The sequence below is a fragment of the Sarcophilus harrisii genome, chromosome 3 (assembly GCF_902635505.1).
Source record: "Sarcophilus harrisii chromosome 3, mSarHar1.11, whole genome shotgun sequence".
Taxonomy (NCBI): domain Eukaryota; kingdom Metazoa; phylum Chordata; class Mammalia; order Dasyuromorphia; family Dasyuridae; genus Sarcophilus; species Sarcophilus harrisii.
Window position 1 is genome coordinate 584028852 of NC_045428.1, and position 26729 is coordinate 584055580.

A 26729-nucleotide genomic window follows, 5' to 3' on the forward strand; every position below is an offset into this window, starting at 1 on the left:
AGATCAGAGAGGGGGAAATTGGATAATATCAGTAGGTAGAATTTTTTTATGCTGTTTCTTCTTCTTTTTCTTCTTCTTTTTTTTATTAGATTTGTGATTTTATTGGCCTAGGGAACTCCTATTAAGGAAACTCTCACTACCAATATGAATTAACATCTAGTATCTATAAGACACTAAGTATCTTATAGTTGTCTTTAATATTGATGGATTAAGCAGCTTGACTAGGATCTCATAGTACTTGTTATAAGGAGGAATTTGAACCCTAAAATCAACATTCTTCTCACTACTTCAAAGTTGCCTTTCTCTATATGTGTTTAAAGTTTGCCAATGATCAGACATTCATTAACTCATCTCATTTGTTCCTCTACAATAGCTCTGAGAGCTATGCTATTATTTAGGTCCATTTTACAGATAAGGAAACTAAGGCTGAGAGGAAATAAGTTCCCTGTCACTAGAATTATGTAAACAGAATCTGAAAGACCCCCAGTGGGAACGATGCAGAAGTCACCTGACTGCTGAGCAGCCTCTCCAACACCAAGATCTTTTTTTTTTTTTTTAATAGCCTTTTATTTACAGGTTATATGCATGGGTAACTTTACAGCATTAACAATTGCCAAACCTCTTGTTCCAATTTTTCACCTCTTACCCCCCACCCTCTCCCCTAGATGGCAGGATGACCAGTAGATATTAAATATATTAAAATATAAATTAGATACACAATAAGTATACATGACCAAACCGTTATTTTGCTGTACAAAAAGAATCAGACTCTGAAATATTGTACAATTAGCTTGTGAAGGAAATCAAAAATGCAGGTGGGCATAAATATAGGGATTGGGAATTCAATGTAATGGTTTTTATTCATCTCCCAGAGTTCTTTCTCTGGACGTAGCTGAACACCAAGATCTTTTATGCAGTTAACCCAAAGCCCAAAGCTTCCCTACTTCTGTCCTGGTGGGATATTAAGATCTATAATGGAAAAGCATCCCAAAGATTATCTAGTCTAAATCTCATTTATTTTAAAAGTAAGGAAATGAAAAATTGGGAACTAACCTTTCCCCAAAGTTAAATGATTTGTCTAAAGTGAAGTAAGGCATAAGAATAAAATTCAGGATTTGCACCCAGCTCTCTGTGGTTCCTAAACCCATACTCATTCTTTTGTGTCTCATTTTCTCCTGGATAAAATATCTTCTATTGATTAAAATTATCTTGGCGTGGTCTGGCTTATCTTTCACTTGACTATCACACAGAGAGACTAAAATGAGGAGACATGTTTTTTAGAGAGACAGGGGAAATACAAACAGAAAGAAAAACCCATCTGAAGTGAGAGCAGAATATAGGGAGAAGCTGAATAAAGATATTTCAAAACCTTATCCTGAGTCAGCCAGTGACACTGAACCTCAATCCATTGCCATGTTACCCAGAGTCCCTAGGACTCATCCCTGGGCTGGCTTGATGTGTGACCACTTCAAGTGGTCCTCCGTTCATGACATTTTAGTTTACTAGGATAGGGTTGGTTCTCACTTATCCTTCTGACATCTTCTGGGCACTCTTTGGAAGTGAAAGCCTTTGGGTTCACTAGCCCAGACTCAAGGGTGTCTGCCTGTAACTCAACTCCTTCCACTGTAGCAGCCTAAGAATCAAATCTGGGGTTGGAACAATGTAGAAAGGCATAGCTTCAAGTGAGTCTTAGTTTAATAAAATAACCCAGGCTTGATAATTGGGCCGAGTTCAGCTTGCCAGCATATCCCCTGCTCCCTAAAACTCAGACTTTCTTCTCCTGATTGTAACTGGGACAAGCAGCCCATAGCAATGACTGAAGATGCTCAGGCATAAATGTCAGAGCCAGAGTGGCTCATCACTTTCCTTAGGGGCCACAAAGTCTGACCATTCTAAAGGATCTGAAGGGCTGTCCCATTGAGGAAAAGGCATTCAAGGTATTCTAGTTGGCCCAGAGCAATGGAGAAGATAAATTTAGGTTTGCTATAAAGAAGAGCTTCCCAATAATTAGAAGTAAGCAAAGGTTGATGGGCTGTCAGTGAGAAAAGTAGGTTCTCCCTCAAACAAAAGCCGGATAGTAGTTGAGAATAGCTGGGTGATACCATAAAGAGAGCAAAGAGCCTTGAATCAGGTAAGATCTGAGTTCAAATTCCCCCTCTATCAGATTGGCTGTGTGAACCTGGGTAAGTCACTGAATCTCTCAGCCTCAGTTTCCTCATCTGTAAAATGGGATTAATAATAACAGCACTTACACACACACACCCTCTCCTCCCCCCACACACACACACAGAGAGACAGGCAGAGGCAGAGAAATAAAGAGACAGAGAAGCACACAAAGATACAAAGACAAAGAGATACACACACAAACAGAAAAACAGAGACAAGAGACATACAGATACACACACACACACACAGATAGAGATAGCCAGACTCACACACACATCAACAAGATAGACACACATACACACATTGGAATGAGAGGGGGGAAGGGAGGGAAGGAGGACGGGAAGGAAAGAAGGAGGAGAAAAGGGAAGGAGGGAAAGAGGGAAGGAAGGAGGAAAGAAGGGAGGGAGGGTAGGAGAATTGTTATGAAAATCCAATAAGATAACATATGCTAAATCTTTGAAACCTTTTTAAGTACTGTATAAGTGATGACTGTTTATTAGAGGGGATCCCACTAAAATATAATGTGGACCAGTTCACATTAAGTAAGGCAGGAAAGGTCAGGAATAAGTCTCTCATCTTATTGGAAATCTGTATCATTTTCCTAGAACATCTCATTTCATGAGAACTCAGTGGTCCAAAAAACCCTCAAAGTTGGGAATGACTTTTTAAAAAACAATCTTTGTCTGATGTTCCTTAGGACTAGGTTGTTTCAATCAGATTCTGCCAAAGGAAAGAGAGTAAAGAGTGGAGAAATAAGACAAAATTATTTTTATATTTGAAGAGAAGAAAGAGTAGAACATGGAATAATGGACCACCTAACCTTGGCTTGAATATTTTCAAAGGGTAACAAGTGAGGGGGAAAGGAATGGAGAGGGAGAAGAAGAGAAAGAGAGAGGGAAAGGAAGAAGAGGAGCCTGGGGAAAATTAGAGAGTAGAGGGGAGGGAAATAGAGGAGGAGGAATGGAGAGAGAGAGAAAAGAGGGAAGATAGGCGAGACATAAGGAGAGAGAGAGAGAGAGATTGAATTTCTAAGCAGCTTCTTTGGTTTATAGTAAAATCCTTTCCAAGGGAAAGGTTTGCTAAAGAGCTCTGAGCAGCTAATATGTATTTGCTTTTCTTCCCCAACCAAGCTGTCAACATATCCAGAAGCCTTTCAACAGAGCCTCAGGCACCAACTCACATCCCCTGGTAGAGAAAGAAAAGGAACATTCTTACCTATTTTGGGACGAATTTTCTTTTCTTTTTGGGGAGAAGGAGGGGTGACCTAGAATTTATAAGATCACAGGTCCAAAACTGGAAGGGACCTCAGAAGCCAGTTGGTCTGACCCCCTCATTTTTCAGAGAAGGAAAATGATGCCTCACAGAGGCAAGACACATACACACAAACACACACACACACACACACACACACACACAGAGAGAGAGAGTAGAATTTGAATCCAGGTCCTCTGCCTCTCAAACTAAAAAACTCTCCCCTCTGCCATTTAGGGGATAGCAGTTTATAGCTAAGAATCAGTCTGAATATATTTTTTTTACCCATAATGAAGAAATCTCTGCTTTGGAGTCAGGAGAACAAGGTCAAATCCAGTATCCAACTCTTAATAGCTTTGTGATGCTGGGCAAGTCATTTTCAGTCTTTGAGCCTCAGTTTCTTATACAAAATGGAGATAGTATTTATACAGCAAAGGTTCTTAACTTTTTTCCTGTCTTAGATCTCTCTGGAAATGTAGGGAAGTCTATGGATCCCTTACAAAGAAAAATGTTTTTAAATGCATAAAATAAGGGAAGAGAAAAGAGAAGGGAAGGGAGAAGAGAGAAAATAGAAAGGAAGAGCGAGAGAGAGAGAAGAGAAGAGAATATCAGACAAACGACTGAAGGGCTGCTGTGGAGAATAGGGTTAGAATAAGAAATTTCAAGGAGAAAGATTTCAGCTCAGTAGAAGAAAAAGTTGTCTAGTAATCAACAACATCCACCCAAAAGAAGAACAGGCTGCCCTGTGAAGTAATGAGCTCTCAGTCTCGGAGGCTTTCTGGACCAGATTGAGTGAACTAACCTGTCTCTCCAGGGAGGCCCACAAAGAATAGAAGAGTGGACTAGGTGTCTTCTGAGATCTCCCCAGCCCTAAGATTACATGATTCCTTGACTAAAAATTCAAATTAGTACAATTCAGGAGTTGAGGGCATCTATTTGCTACTAGCTTATAATGGTGGGGATGATGATGATGATGATCATCATCATCATCATCATCATCATCATTTATATAGTATTTTAAGTTTGCAAAGCACTTTGCACATACCTCATTTGATTCTCACAATAACTCTGAAGGGAAATGCTATTATTATCCCAATTCTGAAGATGAGGAAATAGAGACAGGCAGAGGTTAAGCTATGTGTCTTGGATCACAAAACTAATAAATATAAAGCAAGATTTGCATTCAGGTCTTTCTGTCCTTGGAGGTGGTACTGTGGATAGAAGTTGGGGTTTACTGGCATGACTGGCAAGTTACTTAATCTAAGTTTGCCTCAGTTTCCCATCTGTAAAATGGAAGGTCCCTTGTGAGATTCCACTGAGATAAACATTATAAAGTGCTTAGCAACATGCCTGGTACACAGTAGGTAACATGTAAATGTTCATAATAATAATAGTTATTATTATTTCTGATTTCAGGACCATCAGTCTATCCATAGTGCCAGAGCTTCCACTAGTTAATAGTCGATGCCATTATAATACTTTAAAAACTTCAGTGCATTTGACCTTTAAAGCAACCTGCTGACAGAATAGTTATTTCCATTCTATTAATGATCACCATAATATCATCAATATATGGAAGATCATTTCATCCAATTCCTTTTATCTAAAAGATAAAGAAAGAAGGATTCAGGGCTGTGTCCTTGGTCACATAGTGAGTGTCTGAGGTAAGATTCAAACTCAGGTCTTCCTGAATACAAATCCAAATTCTCTCTATTGTGTTCCATGACTCACAGGACCTAAAAGTGGAGAGAACCTTAGAGAACATTTAGTCCAGCCCCTCAAGAGATGCTTCCCAGGGCCAGAGAGAGGCCTGGGAAGTGTAAAGCCACAGGATTGGTCGTTCTCCTCCAAACTCAGGGCTTCATGTCATGGGATTCTGAAACGGAAGTGGAATGTAAGCAGTAACAATGCCAGCCCTTGGGGATCCAGCCTGCTCGATTCTACATCCAAGCCTCCTCTTTAACCCTCCATTTCTTTTAAACCTTAAGAAAGGATTTAAAGAACCCTTGTGAAGTATCATTGGATTGGACCTTCAGTTTGCTCCTCCTCAGGGATCAGGGCATCAGTGGGAAGTCCTGAAAGCTGGATTGCGAGACCCTCTTTCCTCCTTTGACCATCTCTCTACCCCAGGCGGCTAGATTCCTTCTGACTAATTGTCCTTCTGACCATTTCTCATTATGGGGTGAGTGACTTGTTAGGAAAAAGGAGACAGGGTAAGCATTTGAAAATAAGAATTGGGAGAAGGCGATGATTAACCCAAATAAGTGCTTTCTTAATAGTAATTTTAAGGTATGGTGGTAAAGGATCCTGGAAATTGAGTTAGAAAGGATTTGAGGGGTCACTTGGTCAACCATGTCATTTTATATGTCAGGCCCAGGCTGAACACACTGACATCTTGGGATATCACTCTACAGAAGAGCAAAAGAATGGCTGGGCTCTCGGGGACTTGCCCATGTGGGACACTCACTGTTTTAGGGTTCATAACTGAGATTTTTAACCCCTTAAATAAGATAAAGCATGACAGAAATTGTCCAGTCATTATTTTAAATTACTTAATAAGTTTTTCTTCTTCCAATAATTAAGGCTAAAGGTAACAAATCCCTTCAGTAGGTGAGGAGAAAGATTTGAATGATCCCTACATGGCCCTCAACATGTACACCATTCTACCATTGGGCAGGTCAATAACTTGGTAAGAAGTTGCTTTGTATATTGAGCCTAAATCTGCCACTCTAAACTTTCCATACTCTGCCCTCAAAGGGCTAATGATCTATTGTAATAATACTCAAAGAATATCTCCTCCATACAAGTTGCATTCCCAAAATGAAGTCTCATTGCAAAGGAAATGTATTGCAAATATGTATAAGCATAGATATGTGTATATCTGTCTATATACACGTTTGTGTGTAAACACGTGTACATATATATACATGTGTGTATATATGCCTATATATGCATATATACATACAAATATAAATATATGCATATATTAAATTAAAAAATACCAAACAGCTACTCTAATATATGTTGGGAGTGCAGAGGGACAGAGAATGATTTTTATCAGTGAAGGAAACTCCTGATGAAAAAACTATGAATGAAAACTGGTACCTTCTCTGTAACTCATATAACCTTTCAGAAAGATGCCTGGATACACCGAGAGATCCATTGACTTGTCTAGGGTCACACAGCCAGCATATGTCAAAAACTGGCCTTGAACAAGGATCCTTCTGGTTCTGTGGTTAGTTCTCTAACTATTAGATCACACTGTCTCTTGTGAATATATGCATACACCTATATATACCCATACACCATTACTTTTCAGTGGGAGATACTGCAAAATTTGGAATGACTTCTAGATGTATCATCCTAATAGACTGAAAACCATTGAAAAATAATGTGTACAAGTAAACAAATTTAGGTACCAATAGCCAGCCCTAGACCTTATTTCATGTCTTGACTAACCCTCCATCAAGGAACCATGGCTGACATGGACATCTTGCCATCATCTGCCCTGCTGCTGTATACATACCTCCTTAGTTCCCACTTTGCCTTCTACTGGTTTCTCTTTTGTGAATACTCATAAAATTAACATTTTCATTGCTTATGACAATTAACTCCCCTATGCCTCCACTTAGAGCAATGACTCTCTGGACCAAAACTCCCTTCTCTGGCCACTGTTTCCCTGTTTGTGCTATCTCCTGATTTTTCAATCTTCTTGAAGCTAGAAACTGTTTCACTTTGGAATTTGCAGCCTTAATCCATAAAATGGCATTTGGCACATAATAGGTACCACAGATATGTCTTTTCATTCATTCATTCATGAAGTTTACATTCTATTTGGTAGAATATATCATGTACATAAACAGTGTCCCAAAAATCTTAATGCAGTTTTAAGCTTTTATTAAAAAATTTGAAACCCTTTCTATCTCTAAATATACAAACATATTATATGTATGTATGTAAATATGTATGAATAAATATTTATATATGTGTCTGTATGTATATCTATATATACGTATATAGATATATAACCAACATAAATGCAAAGGTAATTGCAGGAACTTTACAAAGAAATTATAATGACAAATAGCAGAAAATTTCAAGGTGATACTTGAGCAGAATCTTGAAGAAAATGAGGGATTCCAAGCAATGGAAATGGCTACCTCCTGCATTGAAGTAGTCAGGGTCATGTGGGAGCCTGCGGCATGGAGGTCACTTTGACCAGGCCAAAGAGTGCTTAAAGGTGAATTGGGTTTTATTTGTATGTAGTTGTTTGTATGTTTCTCCCCCATTAAACTGTGAGCTCCTTGAGGGCAGAAAATGTTTTTTTGTTTAAACTCCCTGCACTTAGCGCAGTGTCTGGCATATAGTAAGTGCCTAATAAATACTAATCAGACTGGCTGACTGATTCATAGCTGGAAAAATAGGTTAGATGTAGGAAGTATTGGGTTTTAAGTGCCAAACAAGATTTTTATTCTGGGGTAAGAGGGAGCCATATTGATGTTTATTAAACAGGGGAGTGACCTGACCAGGCCTACTCTTAGGACAATCAGTTCTGTGGAAGGTAGATTGAAGAGAAGAGAAACTAGAAACAGGCAGACTAATCAAAAGGCTATTGCTGGAGACCAGTGAGAGATGGTGAGGTCCTAAATTATGTTGGTGACTTTGAGTGAAGAGAAAGGCAGAGATGCAAAAGATGTGACAAAAGAATGGACAAGATTTGGCAACCGCTTGGATCTATGAGGTGAGTGAGAAACAGAAATTGTAAATGTGGGTGACTGGAAAATGGTGATTCTCTCAACAGAAACAGGAGAGTTCAAAAGAGAAGACTATGTGGGAGGAAGATAAATGAGTTCTATTTTGGGCAAGTTGAATTTGAGATGCCTATAGGATATCCAATTAAAATGTCCAATAAGCAGTTGGTGATGTGGGACTGGAGCCCAGAGAGAGACTAGGAAGGTGTCATCTGTATAAAGATGATTACCAAACCCATGAAAGCTGGTGACGTCACCAAATGAAAGAACATAGAGAAAAAAGGAGAGGGACCAAAACAGAACCTTGGGGAACACTTTTAGATAGAAGTGAAAATAGAGATGGTTTAGCCAGAGATACTGAGGAATGGTCAGGTAAGTAGATAATCAAGGGAGAATAGTCATGAAAATTCAGAGGAGAGAGGAAGAGAGGAGAGTGACTAGGAGAAGATGGTCCCCATTCAAAATCATACATCTCAATAAAAAATAAATAGATAAAATGGAAATGGATGGAGAGATAAAGGGAAATAGCAAAGACATAGATCTATAGACAGACAGATGATGTCTAAACATACAGATAGTGAGGTAGAAAGATGAGAATGATTAGGCTAGAGGAAGAGGTGGAGCATAGACATATTGACAAATAGATGTGTGATAAAGAAAGATAAATAGATAATAGAACTACAGATAGATTCATTGATTTAGAGATATGGGCAAGGTGGAGCAGCTAGGGGAGCAGTGAATTCTAAGCACTGGGTTTGGAATCAAAAAAATTTGCTTTTATGACCTTAAATCCAGCTTCAGACACTTACTAGCTGTGTGACTCTAGGCAAGTCACTTAACCATATTTGCAATCAGTTTCCTCATCTGTAAAATTATCTGGAAAAGGAAATGACAGACCACTCCAGGAAAACCCCAAAATGGGATATAAAGAGTTGGATACAACTGAATAACAAAAACAAACAACAAAACACTGACATTTACATGATCTCATTTGGTTCTCAAAACCTTATCAGGCTGGCACTACGAGTATTCTTAGCTTGATTTTACAGATACGAAAACTGAGGCATCATGGCTCAGAAGGCTTGTCATAGAATCAAAAAAATCTAGGCTCGAGTCTTGCTGCTGTGTATGCCAACTGTGTGTGAACATGGTCATCACTTCCATCTCAGGACCTTGGCCAGCTCTCTGAAGAAACAGACCAGTTGTAGATCTGTGGAGCTATATATTTGGAAAGCAATACTGTCAGATTTTAATAATCCAGATTTGAGAATACTCAGACCTTTGAGTCAGAAGACCTGGATCTGAATTCCAGATGTGCCATTTAACTGCTAAGTAAATCTCTTCCGCTCTTTGTGCCTCAACTTCCTCCTCTGTCCAATGAGCCAGAAAGAGAAGAGTCCAAGTCTCATTTCTGGCATATCTTACTCTTCACTTAATCTCTTGGTGCTCTAAAATTATAAATTACAGAAAAGGTATCAATCTGTTTTGGGGGATGGGGAGACACGGTTTGTTCACCTGGGTGCTCCTTACGTTACTGGTTCTGAAGTTTTTTTAGTCTCAGGATCCTTTTACAATTTTAAAATCACTGAGTACCCTCCCCCATGAGTATTTGGTTGATGTGGGCAGGCTGGTTCAGGGGGTTCCTGTATTGTATTAGAAGTGTGTATTGTACGTATCTATCAGTATGTATTGTATGTATCTGTTTTGTTTGTTTGTTTATTGTTGTTACTCAGTTGTATCCAACTCTTTATGGTCCAATTCTGGGGTTTTCCTGGAGTGGTCTGTCATTTCCTTCTCCAGATAATTTTACAGATGAGGAAACTGATGCAAATATGGTTAAGTGACTTGCTTATTGTATTAGAAGTCCGAATTTTTTACTATAATTATAAAGTAGTTTTGATTACATAAAACTCTTGACCTTGAAAGGGTCCTGGAGATCCAGGAGCCCCCAGAGCTCGATTTGAGGACTGAAGACTGAAACTGCAGGTTCCTTCCCTAGGCTCCACTCTGCTGGGTACATGGGACATACATACAGACAACCTGGTTCCCAGGAGTTGACTTTCTAGTCTAGAGCATTATGGATTTAGTTAAAGGGGACGTTTGAAAGCACCTGCTCCAACTCACTCATTTTTCCGATGAGGAAATGAGACCCAGAGCAGTTGAGTGACTTGACCAAAGTCACACGTCGAATTAGTTGGCAGAACTGGGATTTCAACCTAGTCCACTTTCCACTGCAGACTTTTCCGAGGCCGGGCAGTGCTGCTGACAGTGTAGGAAAAGTCAGTCCCCCCCACATACACACACACACACACACACACACACACACGCCCCCTCCGGATCCTCGCCCCGATTCGTTCCCGCTCAGGCCGGGGCCCTTTCCGGGAGCAGCCCAGCCTCTTAGCCCCCTCGTGAGCCGGCCCCCTCCTAGCGCCCGCGTCCCCGCCACTGCGGAGCCCTGCTCCCTCCCCCACCGCTGCCGCCGCCGCCTCCCCCCGGTACCCCCGCCCGCACCAGTCCGAACGAGGACGGACTCGGGGCTCGCCTTTCCCCGCTGCGCTGCTCGCTCTGAGCACTCCCCTTGCCCCGCTCTGCCCCAACTCCCCCCCACCCCCGGACCTCGCGCTGTGTCTGGGTACCCACCTCCCCCCGGGAGGCTCCTGGCTGCGAATTTGGGAGCCAGACCGTGGAGTGGTCGCAGCAGGGACCCCGGGATCCCTCCTCCCGTCCCCCAGCAGCAGCTCTCTCCCCCTGCACCGCCTCCCTCCCAAGGGTGCCACCGGGCAGCGACCGAGTCCCCACACTCAGCCAGACACAGCAGCCGTACAAGGAGGGAAAAGTTCTGGCTGAGTGCTGTGAACCTCCCACACCTCCCCAGAAGCCCGGGGACACCGAAGGAAACGGACCTTGCTCCACCTGCCACCTTGGAACTGGACTGGTACCGAGGGACACAGGGCACCGATAGACCAGGCTTTCGAGGATGGGCATAAGCCTGGGATCCCCAGCTCCCGGAAGGGTCCCCGACTCAGGGCTTCCTCTCTGCTAGGTTAGTTTTCATAAGCTGAGAACCTCTGGTAGTGCAGCTGGGCTGCAGGCTCTGGATAAGGAAAAGGAGCTTGGGAAATCTATCCCACACTTATCCTGGAGCTGCAGCTTCCTACCTGGATGTACCATCCTAGGCAAGAAACTTACTTGCTCTGGTTCTGGATTTCATCCATAAAACGACCTTTCTTGCTTTGTCTATAATCATAACATTATCCACTGAAGGAGGGAGAGCTCAGTTTCCTCTTTTGTAAAATGAAGGGATTGGACTAGAGGTCTCTATGGCCCCTTCTAACTGTAGATCGATGATTCTGTGATATGGGGATGATTTGGACTATTTTTTAACGTCATCGTGGGCACTGCCCCTCCCCTCCATTCTCAGCATTTGGGATTTGAGTTTTCTGACTGCCTGCTGTCTTGTTAGTCTAACTCTCTGCCTCCCTTTCTCACTGGGTTTTTGAATAGTTATTTGTCTCTTTTCTTAATTTTTCCAATTTTAATCCCCCCCCTTCTTGCTTAGAGTTTCCATCATGGGGAAATCTGAAAGCCAGATGGGTATTGTGGAGAATTCGAACAGATCGAGAAAGACCTGGAGTGTCCTGGAGCTGGGTCTCTCAGTGCTGCTGCTTCTCATGACTTGCTCCTTGGTCACATTGGTGATCCTCTACATGGAAGTCAAGGGTAAGTGAGGAAGTTGAACTTGGTCCTTGTGTGTGTCTCCCCCCCTCCACCAGCTCCAGCCCTTCTGAGAAGTTGTCTCTCCATGGCCCCTTAAAAAGACCAGCTTCTCAATGGAAAGTCTGTCCTGTTAACTTCCCCTAGAGAACTACGTGCAGAGCTGGACTGGGGTGCGTTGTTTGTCAGGGTGCTTTTGCATGAGTCCCATTGCTTCATAAATACTCTAAGGCATGGAGGGGGTAGAGGATCAGCACTGAGAAATTGAGGTTTGGGTGGTATCATCAGCTGTACCGGAGTTCCAGCTATGGAGAGAGCTAAAAAGGCTTCCTTCTGTCATCCCTGTCATCCTTCAGAGGTAGGAGAAGGAATGTAGCCCAAAGCAGCTGAGCCATCAGGTTGGATTGGGGCTGGTTGGGAAGATTCTGGGAAACAAGGACACAAAGTGGTGAGGGGCAGGGGGGAGAACAAAGATCTTTATTGGGATGGGGATGGGGATAGCCAGGTGAGGCTCACTGAGGGACAGCTAGCAAATACACCATTCAGATACTTTTCTGAAGTCTCTGAAACTCACCTGCTTTATGCTCTGTCACAACAATCCCCCCAAAAATTATCCTTCTGAAAAACAAAGAAGTCTCTTCTCAAGGGGATTTCTTAGAGATTTTATTCCTGGGCTTCTGACTCCAGTTTTCCAGCTATTTAAATGCTTCTGTATTTGATGAGCCGCAGGACCTGTGAATAATAAACCTGATTTCTTAAAAGATTATAAGTCAAGACTAGTCTCCACTTCTAGCTCCTTTTTCTCAGTGTAGATTTTCCCTCTGTTTTTCCCCTCAGCATGACTTGTTAGCTTTCCCAGGTTTCCATACATTTACTGATACAGAGCCATATCAGTGGAAAGAGCTCTGGATCTGAAGTAAAAAAAAAAAAAAAAAAAAAAACTGGGTGAAAATCCCACATCAGATATTCAACTAATTGTGTGATTCTGGACAAATCGATTTCCCTGTCTAAAACTCAGCCTTCTCTTCCATAAAAAGGAGATTTTAATATCATTTATTTCACAGGATTTCTATGCTGATCAGATGAGATGGACCACATGAAGTGCTTTGCAAACCTCAAAAAGTTTATAATCATCTATTAGTAATATGAAAATGGCTTCTGCCTCTCATGAGCTGTGTGATTTTAAACAAATGTTTTAATTAGAGCTTGTGTTTAAAGTGCAAAGCACTTTACATGCACTTGATTCTCACAATAATCCCCCTAGATGATTGTTATTATTACCTCCATCTTCTAGAGGAGGGAACTGAGGCAGGAAGAAGTAAAATGACTCAATCTGGAGTGAGGAAGGTCTGAATTCAAACCCCACCTCAAACACTTTCTAGGTGTGTGACTCTGAGCAAATTAGTTCTCTGTGCCTCAGTTTCTTCATTTGAAAAATAGGAAAAATGATAGCACCTGCCTCTAGGATTATTGTTAGAATTAAATGAGGTGATATTTGTAAAGTGTTTTGCTAAACTTAAAGTGCTGTATTAATTCTAACTATGATGATTAGTTTTATTATTAAAGAGGCAGCTAGGTAGGACAATGGATAGCCTACTGAGCCTGAAATCAGGAACACTCATCTTTTGTAAGTTCAAAAGCTGTCTTTTACTAGCTATGTGACCCTGGACAAGTCACTTGATTGTGTCTGCCTCAGTTTCCTCATCCATAAAATAAGCTGGAAAAGGAAATGGCAAACCAATCCAATATTATTTTTTGCCAAGAAAACCCCAAGTATGGGGTCACAAAGCATTGGACAGGACATAAACAACTGGACAACAAAATTATTATTAAATAATTTAATCTTGGGTACAAGCTCTGGATAAGATTCAAATTCAAGTTTCCTGATTTATCTTCCTATCTATTACCTCCCTCTCTGAATAAATTTTAGAGGCAGAATTTAAACTCAAATATTTCTGACTCCAAATCTGGTGTTCAAGTCGCCAAGTCAAATTATTTCTTTGCCTTTCATCTTTAAAAATGAGTGGGGGTGGGACTGGGAAGGGGAAAGCACCGCTGCTTTGGAGGCAGAATGGAGGAGTGGGTAGAAGACTGCACTTGGAGTCAGGATGAATTCAAATCCTGTTTCAGAAAAAGGCAAACCCTCAGTTTCCTAGTCTGTAAAATGAGGTAGTTGGATTCCACGGCTGAGGTTTCTTCTGTCTCTCACTCTTCAGCCCTTTGTCACAAATCTCCCAGCTGCAGATTAACAGCCTCCATTTTCCATCTGAACAGCAGAACCCCTAAATTACTACAAGGGCCCAGGATCGAATGTCTGAGCATTTAATATTCATAACAACCCCTGAGCAGACACCCAGAACATTTCTTATCTCTATGTCTGTTACCATGGGAGATGTCAATGTAATGTCTTACAGCTAAGGTGAGATTTCAGCTTTGAAGACAGGTACATTAAAAACGATTTATTGTAGTGGAAAAATAAAGCCTTGTTTTGGTAGGGCTGGGAAGAGGGAACAACCAAACCGGGAGCTATTGTGTTGAGGGAGCCTGCTGTCTTCCTATCTATGTTTAATAGCTTCTCATCCAACCCTCACAAAGTACCCAATCTCTCTGATGAACGTGTTATTAATGGTACAGCTCTGCAGTGTCAACCGGACTGAAACAGCTTCTAACCTGTGGATGGCTGGAGCCAAACAAAGCAGTCTGCAGACAGGAGAGGCAGGAATCAAACAGAAATCTAATTTCAAAGTGAGGGAAATGGCTTGTAAGCAAGGAGGGAATTTAGATACGTGTCTGGGCCCTGCCCTAGTGGAAGGATCATCCTAGTGTGACTAAACCTCAATGCTTATACTAGTGGCTATGCAAGTGAGCCATAGTTCTGACAATGAGGGACAATGAGACAAGTTTGATTCTTAGCAGGACTTCACGATGGGAACATGGGTACTTTTCCAAACTTGTCCAGTGCTTATCTGAGCTTGGAAAACACCTGGTGCTAGTCAAAGCAATACAATAATGATGGGATTGTGTCAGCGGTTGAAATCATCCAGAGAGTGAACACAAAGGATTGTTGTTACGTCAAGTTCAAGGCACATTTTTCTTGTAGGACCTTAGCTCTGGAAACAGGGTGTCACCTTTGATGGGAGTAAGAAGACTTAAATTCAAATCTTACTTTTGATGCTAAGTGGATGACAATGCACCTTGTCTTAGTTTCCTCATTTGTAAAACGAGTCAGTTGATCTACGTGGCCTGTAAGGTCCCTTCTTGTTACTAATCTATGACAGTGTGATCTTCATTTCATATCTCTTGTTGAGATCTGAGTTGTGCACTACACAAGGGCATTCTGAATAGCTGATATGTTTTGTTTTTATTTTGGTATAGTTGTAAAAGAATATTGGATTTCTTATCAGAGGACCAGACTTCAAACCCTGACACTTGCTACTTGTGGAACATTGGACAAGTTTCTGAACCTTAGTTTCCTCATCTAGATATTGAAGGATCTAGCCTTCAGTCTTTGGATTGAAGGGATCAGAGGGCCTATGATAAGTATCTTCAAGAAGGATAAGGGTTGTTATGTAAAAGAATCTTAATGAAGCTTGTTCTGCTTGGCCCCAAAGGGCAGAACCAGGAAAGTCTTCTCTCCTGGAGTCCCAGGCTGCCCTTTATGAGAATCCTAGAAGTGTTTACATCATTTCTGTTCACTTGTCCCCAATAGCATGTAAGCTCCTTGAGAGCAAAGGCTATTTTTTCATTTTGTCTTTGTATTTCTAGCAACTAGTATGGTGCCACATAGTAGGGGCTTAGTAAATAGTAATCATGAAAATCATAGAACTTGACAGCTAGAAAGAACACTGGAAGCCATCCAACCCAATACTTACCTAACCTAGAATCCATTCCACAGTGTATATGAGAAAAGTTCCTATAGAAAATAGTTCTGAAAGAATCTATCAAGAAGCATTTCTAAAGTTTCTACTCGGTGCTTGTAATGGGACACCAAGGTAGTACAGTAAGTAGAGCATCAGTCCCAAATTCAGGAAGAACCTTTTCAAATATGGTCTCATTCACTTAATAACTGTGTAATCCCTCTTTGCCTCAGTTTCTCACTTATTAAATGGGGACACAGAGAAGAAAATGGCATACCACTCCAGTATTTTTGCTAAGAATGTTTCATGGATTTGTTCATGGGGTCATGAAGTTAGACAAGACTAAATGACAAATGTGTCAGGCAATGTGCTGAGAGTTAGAGCCAGGTGTATCCTTAGTTACTCAACAGAGGAGTTCTGATTCTGTCCTGGATGGTACAGTGGAATGGGTACAAATGTTGGAATCAGAATGTCTAGATCAGAATCCAGGATCCTGGAATCCCGGATCCACTATTTTCTAGTGATGTGACCTTAAACCATCTCCCTCCATCTCCCATCTTGTAAAAATGGGACATTAAATTAAATGAACTTAAAGGTGTCTTCCAGCTCTGAATCTTCAATCCTTCCCTGCAGCAAGCATTTAATTTAATAGGCAATTTAATTCCGTAAGCATTTATGTATTAAGCACTTACAATGGATGAGACGAGAGATAGCATGGCATGGTGGATGGAAAACCTGCCTGGTTTCTTGATTTAATCTCCTGCCTTTGCCACATCCTGGCTCTGTCTCTGGGCTAATCACTTAACTCTTCAATGTTCTATTATAGAGAAGTTTTCTCATCTGGGAATTTTCCATGCCAGTGAAATCACAAGTTCAGATGTAATCCTCGTCCCAAGTTCAGGTACTATTCTAAATACTAGAGCTACAGAAACAAAAGGGAAACAAGTTTTGGCCTGAAGGAGCTTACGTTCTTTAAATTCACTAACCAATCCAAAGCCTGCCTCAGTTTCCCTCACATCTCAGGAAGTATATGGCAGTTGGGTTTGTTTCTGACTTTGCCCAACTGTGACTTAAATGAAGGAAAATTAAAATGTCTTCATTTCAGAGTTATCAGGGAGAGGACATATGTATCTTTCTCTGTCAATAACTTTTAATAGGGCTTCTGTGTTCCCAAAGGAGACTTCTTGCTTTTTCTTCTAAGTTGGCCATGAATTGCCCACTGCCCCTGGCTTGAGAGAAGCATGTGTCTTTCTGGGAAGGTAATATCTTTTTCAATAATATTTTATTTTTCCAAATGCATGCAAAGATCATTTTCAACATTCACCTTTGCAAAACTTTGAGTTCCAAATTTTTCTCCCTCTCTCCCCTCCTCGGCCTTTCCAAGACAGCAAGCAATCCAATACAGTTTTAATATATACAATTCTTTCAAATATTTTCATATTGGGAAGGTACTACCCAAGCAAAAAAGTAGAATGGCAGATAGCAAGCTCCCCCTCCCTTTGTTGTTGGTATTGAGGAATAACTTTTTGTTCAGGTAGGACATAATCTAGACACTCTCTGACTAAGAATTAAAGGAAAGGAGTAAACATTCCCAGCTCTAAAGATAGTTCAATTCTATCAGGGGAGATAACATATATATATATATATATATATATATATATATATATATATATATATACAGGCTTCTTTCTAGCTCTGAGGTTCAGTAATCCAGCAGACCCTCGTTTGGGGATAGACAGATCTGATCTGTCTGCCCATTAAGACATTTTTAACAACTGAGGCCTCCAAATGGTGGGACATTTTATTGCCTTAAATATTTAGCGGCCAGAGACTTAGCTCCTGAGCCAACCTGGCAAGAGGGGGAATAGGCTATTTAAGGGAAACAAGTCAGATGCTTAGGCTGGGAATGTGCTTTTGAAATGTTGTGCTTTTGGTCGGGTTTTGGAATAAGTCACGGGTCAAGCATAAGCTTCCTGGGATATAGTGCCATCACTGCTGTTGGTATTGCCAAGCTAGTGGTAAAGTACTTGCCATCCAGTCAGCAAGACCTTCTCAGTTTAATCCTCTCCCTTTCATTGTCTATAGAACACCAACCCAAAGAATGAGTAGGGGTGTTAGGAATAGAATTCTCAAGCTCCCTGGTTGAACAGCTTGCTTGAAACATTGTTGAAATGATTCCTTTCCAGGTAGAAGTTTTCTAGATCTTCTAAGTGGTTCTTTATACCTTTAGAATTTTACGGTTCTGTGATTCAAAGATTCCCACAGTCTGAAGAGAGATAAAAGTCTCTCCTAATAATGTGGTTGGATAAAGAACTAGCCTTGAAGCCAGGAAGATCAGGATAGGCTTTTCATAATAGGTAATCCTTGAGCTGAGCTTTGAGTTGCAAGAGTGAAGGATTCCAAGTTAAATTCTAAGAGTGAGAAGTGAAAAGGAGAGAATTTCTGGCAGGAGGCACAGACTTTTGCAAAGACTTAGAGGTAGTAGATGGAAAATTTTATACAGAAAATAGCAAGTAGAATAGTTTGGTAGGAACATAATGTGCTTGAATGGGAGTAATTATCCTGGAAAGTGGGAAAAAAAAGGTTAAAGGAGTTTGTTTTTATTCTAAAGACAATAGGGAGTTACTGACGTTTCTTGAGCAATGGAGTGATATGCTCAAAACTGAATTTTAAGCATATCCACTTGGCAGCTATGTGGAAGATGAATTAGAAAGGGGAGAGAAACCAGGAACAGAAACCAATTAGGAGGTTCTTGCAAAAAAAAAAAAAAAAAACAGACTAGAGAGCATTAGGTGCTGCATTAAGTTGTTTGTGTTGGGAGTGGAGAAAAGGGGTGAGAGGTATCAATTTATCAATAGATAAGCAAATATTTATTAAACACTTATTGTACCCCTGGTTCTGTGCTAAGTACAGGGAGAGTAACACCACAAATGAAACAGCTCCTGCCCTCTAGGAGTTTCCATTCCTTCAGTGGAGACAACATGTATGTAAATACATATATAGTAATCATAATTTCAAGAGCAATTTTGCCCCATTAAGGCACTAAATAAGGATCTTAAGAAGTTTTTGTTCAGGGCTCATGCTGGATGCTGAGGAGATGGGGAAAAAAAGTGAAATAAATAGATCCTGTTCTTTGGGAGCTTACATTGATTAGGGTAAAATAAGAGGTGTCACATGCATGTTTATGTATGTGTATATATACATAAACATATAATTACACATATATGTACATGTATGTACATTCCAGCCTCCTGGAGCAAGTGTAAAGATGATTTGGGGTCAGAGAAAACTTGTTTAAGGGTCTAGGGATTGTGAAGAGATCCAAGTCAAATCAATCCGGAGAGCTCACCTCTCTGGATCTTTTTAGTAATTGGCCATCACAATTCCCCAAAGCCTGAGAACAGCTGAACTGGCTGAGATTAGGCTGCTATCTCCTGGGAACTGTCATGAAAACCAAGAGCAGGGGAAGGTCAGCAAAAATTTTCGGACCAGGGAAATCATGATAAGAAATGGAAGGATTGTGAGCTAAGACAGGGAGCCTTCAACTGCCAGCTAATGGATCAGAGTCATCCCTTCTTGAAGAACATCAGAACTTAGTCTTCTGAGAGATCTTAGAGGTCATTCAGGCCATCCTGAATGGGAATTCATTACCTTCCATGTCTCTAGCAAGTGATTATTTAGATTCTGTTTGAAGACCTCCACCAGAGGAAAATCCACTACCTCAAGGCAACCCATTCCACTCCGCAGAATGGAAAGAAAGACATATGATGGGACAGCAAGAGAATCATATGCCCCTAGATCTTGATTTGGAATGGTCTTTCAAGGTTATCTTTACCTATCTTATTTTACAGTGATAGGAACTTGAGCCTAATGGTAGTATTTCTAGGTCAAAGGGCATGTCCAGTTAAGTGACAGTCACATGTATTTCAGATAGTATTTGATTTCTAAAAGTTTTCTTTTAGTGTGATGCAGTGGAAAGATTGCTAGACTTGGATTCATGAAATCTGAGCACAAATCTTAGCTCTGTCACTAACTTCTTATGTGGACAAGGTACTTTGCCTCTCTAAGACCTCAAATTTCTTTGTAACTCCATTGGACCAATAGACTCTAAGGTTTTTTCCTGGTCCTAGGTAGTCATGATCCAATAATCTTACTTACATAGAGCTTTCCACAAAGTGTTTCAGAGAGAACAGGGATGACGGTAGCTAGGAAGGCAATTAGCATTTATTAAGCACCTACTTTGTGCTTTTGAGTATGAAAGTATGAACTTTTACTAATATTATCTCATTTGATCTTTACAACAATCCTGGGAGGTAGGTATTGCTACTATCTCCATTTTATAGATGGGGAAAACTGAGACAGGCAGAGGTGAAGAGTATTGACCAGGATCCCAAAATTAGAAAGTGTCTGAGATGGGATTAGAATTCAGATTTTATTGATTCCAGGCAAGATGCTCTATCTATTGCCATTGCAAGCCATTGCAAGGAAACCAGCCACACCTAGTACTGCAGGATAATTCTTAGGAGTTCAGAGTGGTAGAAGTAGCACAATTTTATATCCAGGAAAACAGAAGAATGTAGAATCCTTTATAGATTCCTAATATCAGGTGAAAAATAAAAAGATACTTTCTCCTCCTGCTTTGAATTCATCAATAATGAATAAACTAGACAAGGATCAACACAGTAGTTAAAAAAAATCCCTTGAGATTCAGGGGTGACATTTAAGGAATCCTTAGTCCCTCTAAGGATGTCTGTATACCTCCCCTTCCTCCAGAAGAAGAGGCCCACATATGGGCAGATTGCATTTTCTGTTAACTTCAGTCTCATCCAGAATCACTTTCAATTTGTGGTAGAGGAGATAACTGGGATCATTTCATCTTTGTAGGATTTTTTTTAATTTACAAGATAAATGCATGGATAATTTTTCAGCATTGACCATTGCAAAACCATCTGTTCCAACTTTTCCCCTTCTTCCCTCCACCTCCTCCCCCAGATGACAGGTAGACCAATACATGTTAAATATGTTAAAGTATATGTTAAATACAATATATGTATACATGTCCATACAGTTATTTTGCTGTACAAGAAGAATTGGACTTTGAAATAATATAAAATTAACCTGTGAAGGAAATAAAAAATGCAGGTAGGCAAAAATAGAGGGATTGGAAATCTATGTAATGGTTCACACTCACTTCCCAGAGTTCTTTCTCTGGGTGTAACTGTTTCAATTCATTATTGAACAAATGGAACTGATTTGATTCATGTCATTGTTGAAGAGAGCCATGTCCATCAGAATTGATCATCATATAGTATTGTTGTTGAAGTATATATTGATCTCCTGGTCCTGCTCATTTCACTCAGCATCAGTTCACTTATGTCTTTCCAGGCCTTTCTGAAATTCTCGGTAGGTTTGTTTTTAATTATGTCAAAGATTGGACATGGGTTCAAGGCAAGGCTTGAACATATCCCACTTAATGGGATATTGGAGAAAAGATTCATGATTGGAGATAATTGTATTAGAGGGCCTCTGATATCCCTTCCAACTTCATGTTGCAATATGGCATAGGGCAAAAGCATTTCAGCCATGCAAAAACTGCCATTACTTTCTAACAGCTCTCATTATATCATAAGATTTAGAGCTAGCAAAGGATCTTGGAGATATCTCGTTCAGCCATCACATTTTACAGATCCAATTCGGGGTTGTTATTTTAGCCTCATTAGAAGTCTTCAAGAAGACACTGGTGGATCAGTTGTCCAGGAGCAAGGTGATGGTCTAGTGAACAGTCAAATGGACAGTCTTTCTAACTCTAAAATTGTATTATTCTTGGAAATTAAGGACCAGCAAGGGAAAGATACTTGCACAAGATCACATAGGCAGCAAATCCAGAACTGATATTAAAATCCAAATTTTCTTACTCCAAGAGTTTTTTCACTGTACTCTAATTGCACTATCTCTGGTATAAGGCCTTATAGTTGAATGAAAAAAGTAGGGGACTTAGGAGCAGAAAACATAGGCTTCAGACCTGGCTCTGTGACCATCAGACAATAATTTTGTTCCCTAAACTATAATTTCTGCTTTTATAAAATTGGAAAATGAATACAGTTCCCTGTCTCCTAGGGAAAGTAAGCAATAAAGCATTTTGCAAACTTGAGAACTTGTTTTTATGATGGTATTGCTATTATTATCAAATTCCTCTCGCTTATTTTTTTTGATGGAGTTCAAGTAGAAACAGTCCAAGAACAAACAAATCAATATCTTGCAATTATTTCTTTATGTTTTATGTTCTATAGTTTTGCACAGATGAGTAAAATAATTGAATAAAATCACTGAAGTGTAAGCTTATTTTCTGCAGGTTCAATGGACATATATTCAAGGTAATTCTAATAGTGGACAGGATGATAGGGATAAAACTTATATCTTCTTTTTTCCACATGATTTTGACTTCTAGGTCTCTATATTTTCAAAGTTTTTCATTCCATGTAGACTGGAGGTTATGAGTAATTTTTTTTTCAGCCACCACATTTCACAGATCCAATTCAGGGAAAACAGAGACCATCTTACCTTTCTTTGTATCCCCAGCATGTAAAGCAACTGATTAAGATTTTGACTTTTCAGATGCTATAGAAAACTGTACAGCATGAGACAGAATAAATCTTATACCTTTTTCCCCAAAATGTATTCTTTGGTATAGTGATAATGGCTTCTGGCTATTCCACAAGTCTATGTTTCAGTAGGGTAGTTCACCAGCCCTGAATTTAGAGGATACCTGTGAAAACTGACCAGGAGGTGGGGGGGCCGCAGAGGAAACTGTCCAAGGAATAGAGGGATCTAAATTCTTTAAATCTTGAGATTAGCTAAGTCTTCTGTTTTTCCCTAGGGAAGCCAATGCTGATATTTCCCATTTCGTTCTATATCCCAAGAGAAGAGAAGACTTTTGTAAGAAGAGATTTCCAAGGTAGCCCTTTTCTTGCCTGTTATAAGCATAGTCCTAAGGGGGCTTACCTGGGAAGCAGCTACATTTGCCGATTAGAGGATATCTCTGTACATATCATTGCTATGGGCACTAATTTTTATTAATCACCATTAATGCTACCAGAATTTATAACTCCCATAATGCCCTGGTTGCCATGCAAATTGATTCAGGAGCAAGATTTTAAACATAAGTCTACCCCCCCCCAAAAAAAAAGGCCAAATGATGTCCTTTATGTAATAGCATTAGAGAAAAGTCAAATCCATCTTCCAAGACTGAACACCTCTCTTGTGCTTAAGCTTGAGCTAAGCCTGTTGGACAAATAGGAAGGATAGAAGAGACCCATCAAGAGCTTAGGGAGTGATTGGGAAGATAAGATGTAGATATAAGAAACAGCTCAAAAATGTGATCGATATCAAAAATTATATATTGATCATCTACTAGATATAAGCCATGGTACTTCCCTGTAGAAATGGGAAGAGAAAATTAAGAGATAGATCATGTTTTCTAATTTACTTGAGGGAGACAAGACATTCATTCCCATAACAATACAAAGCATTATTAAATGGCAGATGAAGGAGTACAAACAATAAATGTTCTGGGAGTTCAGAAAGGGATGAGGTCATTTTGGATGGAGTCCATCTGGGAAGGCTTCTTGGGGAAGGAATGGCTTTGATAGTGTAATTTAAGGGACACATAGATTTGAGATATTGGTGAGATGTGTCTAGACTGCCAACTGCCCCAATGCCACCTGGCCCTTTTCCAGTCTTGCTCCCAAATTGATGTGTCTGGCAACTAAGAGATATGACCAGAGTGGGAAAGCACTTTGTCACTAGCTTCATCTACTCCTTGCATTTTATTAAATGAAGCCATTTTAATCCAGATCTGGGCACCTTTGAAATTGTTCCAGGAGCTCCATTTAGCAAGATTTTCAAGAGTTCAAGTGAGATTTTTATTAGCCCTGTAGTGCCCTTTGGTTGTCATGTAAGTGCTCAACTTGGACACAAAACTGAAAAGGCAGCAGGTGAAACGGACACAGCTGCTGGTCTTTATCCTGAATTGTAATGTCTATATTAGACTGTGTGACTTTCACCATAAGAACACTTAAGACTTTAGAGCACAGAAGATCTAACGGGAAAGCTCCATGGGAGGAAAATAAACCAAAACATTAACTAAGGCAAGGCAAAAGGGATTTTGACTTATAATGTTGAAATTTAAAGGGGATATTAATAATACTGTTGATCCTCAAAGCATAGAAACAACTGAGATTACTGCCTTGTTAACAAGTAGAGTTAAGATAAGAAGCAGCTAAAAGGTAACTTCCTGGCCCTCTGGCTTCAGGAGTTATATGTACCCCTCCTGAGCTCCTTCCTCAGTGGTAGGCACATTTATTACTCATTATGGCTTTAGCTGGGTCATACAGGATGTGTGAAAAGAGAGGGAAGAGAAATTTCCAAAGGGTAGAGCACAGTCTAAGCAAAGGCAAAATTCCAGAAGAAATGCCAAGACTTCAGACAAGTGTGATGAAGTCAAGGAGGGGAAGTGTGAGAACAAACTCTGCTGAAGTCTCATAAGTCCAGACTGTTCTAATTGACTTCTGTTTATCCTCTTAAATCTTTCCAAAGAAAAATCAATTGACAGTATTCCCTGGGCAGGACTATCAGCCTCTATATGGAGTCTTTCCTGGCTTTTAGTGAATCAGACAGATATCTATGTTGCCATCATCAATACCCCTGGTAGCCTGGTAACATCAGCAAAGCAAAATGGAGGGGCCCTTGAGAGAGTGAATTAATAGTTCTGAAGAACTGGGTTCAAATCCCAATTCTGACATTAGCTGGACAAGTCACTTTTCATCTCTGAGACTCTATTTCCTCATTTGTAAAAGGAGGAGGTGGAAATAGATGCTTTCAGAAGCCTCTTTCAGTTTGACATCTATGATCCTCTCCTTATCCTCCTTCCCCTCAGGCTGCCCTTTGGTAACAACTTTGTCCTTTTCCAGGAGAATATCCTGTTTTCATAAGTTTATTTTTTTTCCTATTTACCTCTTACAGACCCCACAATTGCTACCAGTTTTGGAAAAATCTGTGTCCATCCTGGCTGCGTGATAGCAGGTAAGTAAATATCGCCCTCTGTCTCCCCCAAAAAGGGATTAAAACTAAGCCTGACTCATGTCTGCAAAATCAACCATATAGAAGAGATCACTGTGAATATCACTGGTGAGTAGATCTCCACTCCTCCAGTGAAGCCATATTCCCCTGGCCTTAGAAGAGACTTCAACCTAGGGATGTGTTACCATCCATCTCAGTTAAAGATAAAATCAGAGCTTGGAAGGAGGGTGATTGGCTACTGAGCTGACAAAGTTCCTGGGCTAGGTGGCTGGCTGCCTTGGCTCCCCCACAGATTCCTATAACTTGACCTCTCCAAACCAGTTCAACACTAACCTGAACAATTGCATTTATCATCTCTAATCTGGACAACTGCATTAAGTTATTGATTGGTCTCCCTTTCTCAAGTCTTTGCCCTCTCCAATTCATCTTCCATATCACTACTGAAGTATAGTTCTGAACATGTCATTGCCATGTTCTAAAAGCATGCTCCTAGGATCAAATGGGAACTCATGCAATTGGCATTTGGTCCCAAGCTAATTTTCTTGTTATGTATTATTCCCCTTATGATCTAGCCAAATTGTCCTTTGGATGATCTGTATATACAGCACTTCATATTACTAATCATGTTTTTGACAAAGCAATCTCCTATGCCTGGGATGTTCTTCACTTTTCATCTCTGCTTCTTAAAATCTCAAATTCTTTTTTGCTGAGGCAATTGGGATTAAGTGACTTGCCCAGGGTCATATAGTCAGGAAGTGTTAAGTGTCTGAGACCTCAGTTTCCTTTAAAACTCAGCTTAAGCATCACCTTCTACATGGAATCTTTTCAGCAGCTAGTGTTGTCCCTCAAAATTAGTCAAGCCTATAAAAGAGTGCCAAATCCTAGTGATTTTGTATACTTTTATATGTACATGTGATTTCCACCAATACAGTTTAGGCTTCTTGGATGAATGGATGGATGGATGGCCTCAGGAGCTATGTGTACCCCTAGTGAACTCCTTCCTCATGGTAGGCCCATGTATTATTCATTATGGCTTTAGTTGGACCATACAGGATGTATGAAAAGAGAGGGAAGAATGAGCAAATGAATCAATGAATAATTAATAAGTGTTTATTGATTGTTGCTTGATTACAGAAAAAGCTTAGGACCTGACTGGCTCAATGGAGGGGGAAAAAAAAATCAGACTAGGAGTCAAAAAAACCTAGGCTCAAATCCTGGGCCTGCAATTTACAATGCATTAGGCCTTGCATGTACTCTCCTAGACTAAGCTTCCATTGCTTCACTAAGATTAGTAACTGTTGTGTGGAAGTCAGTGTAGTTCATATCTTAACTCCCAGTTTGGTGGTTTTTCTTAATCTAGAAAAACCCTCTTTCCATTTTAACACATTGTTGCCCAGCCATTTTGTTAAATTCACATGCACATTTTTAAGCACTTAGTATGTGCCAGATAGTGCTCTAAATGCTAGTATACAAAAATAAAAAAAGAAATTTCTACTTTCCTTTTTTAAAAATTGCTTGCTTTTTTTCTTGCTATACATGTATATTCATTTTTTAAAAAAACACAATTTCTTTATTGTGTGGGACAGTATTGACCACAAAAACAATCAGAGACTCTCAGAGTAAGAAGAAGCACAAAGGGTTTATTATGATCTTGTGAGAAAGGGTATCTCCCATCTGACAAGGTATTTGTCAGCAAAAGGAGTGCAAAGTAAAAGCTGCAAAATACAAGATTAAATAACTTAAATGCAGAAGCTCCCATCCTTGCCTGGGCTTTTCTCCCATTGTTTGGGGGAGCACAAGATTACATTTTAATGAAGGAAATATTACCCAGAAATAAAATAATACAAGTCAATAATAATAAGCTCTTAATTTAAATTTTCCTACAGAAGTGCAATACAAGCAGATATCTTTG

At 40.1% G+C, this 26729-nt stretch overlaps 1 protein-coding gene across 3 annotated transcripts in view; it reads left to right on the forward strand.

Annotated features, from left to right (window-relative positions):
* The first annotated feature begins 5207 nt into the window (after positions 1–5207).
* The window catches only part of MMEL1 (membrane metalloendopeptidase like 1), a 63790-nt gene continuing 42268 nt past the window's right edge, over positions 5208–26729 (forward strand). Inside the window, exons 1-5 of one of the 3 annotated variants that reach the window (XM_012545635.2) lie at positions 5210–5599; positions 6001–6106; positions 11728–11888; positions 22617–22694; positions 24761–24820. In XM_012545635.2, the coding sequence (XP_012401089.1) occupies positions 11738–11888; positions 22617–22694; positions 24761–24820 (289 nt within the window). In that variant the 5' untranslated portion in view covers positions 5210–5599; positions 6001–6106; positions 11728–11737. Of the gene's footprint in view, positions 5600–6000; positions 6107–11727; positions 11889–22616; positions 22695–24760; positions 24821–26729 lie in introns of all 3 variants that reach the window. The other 2 variants (XM_031962983.1, XM_031962982.1) reach the window with 2 other exon arrangements.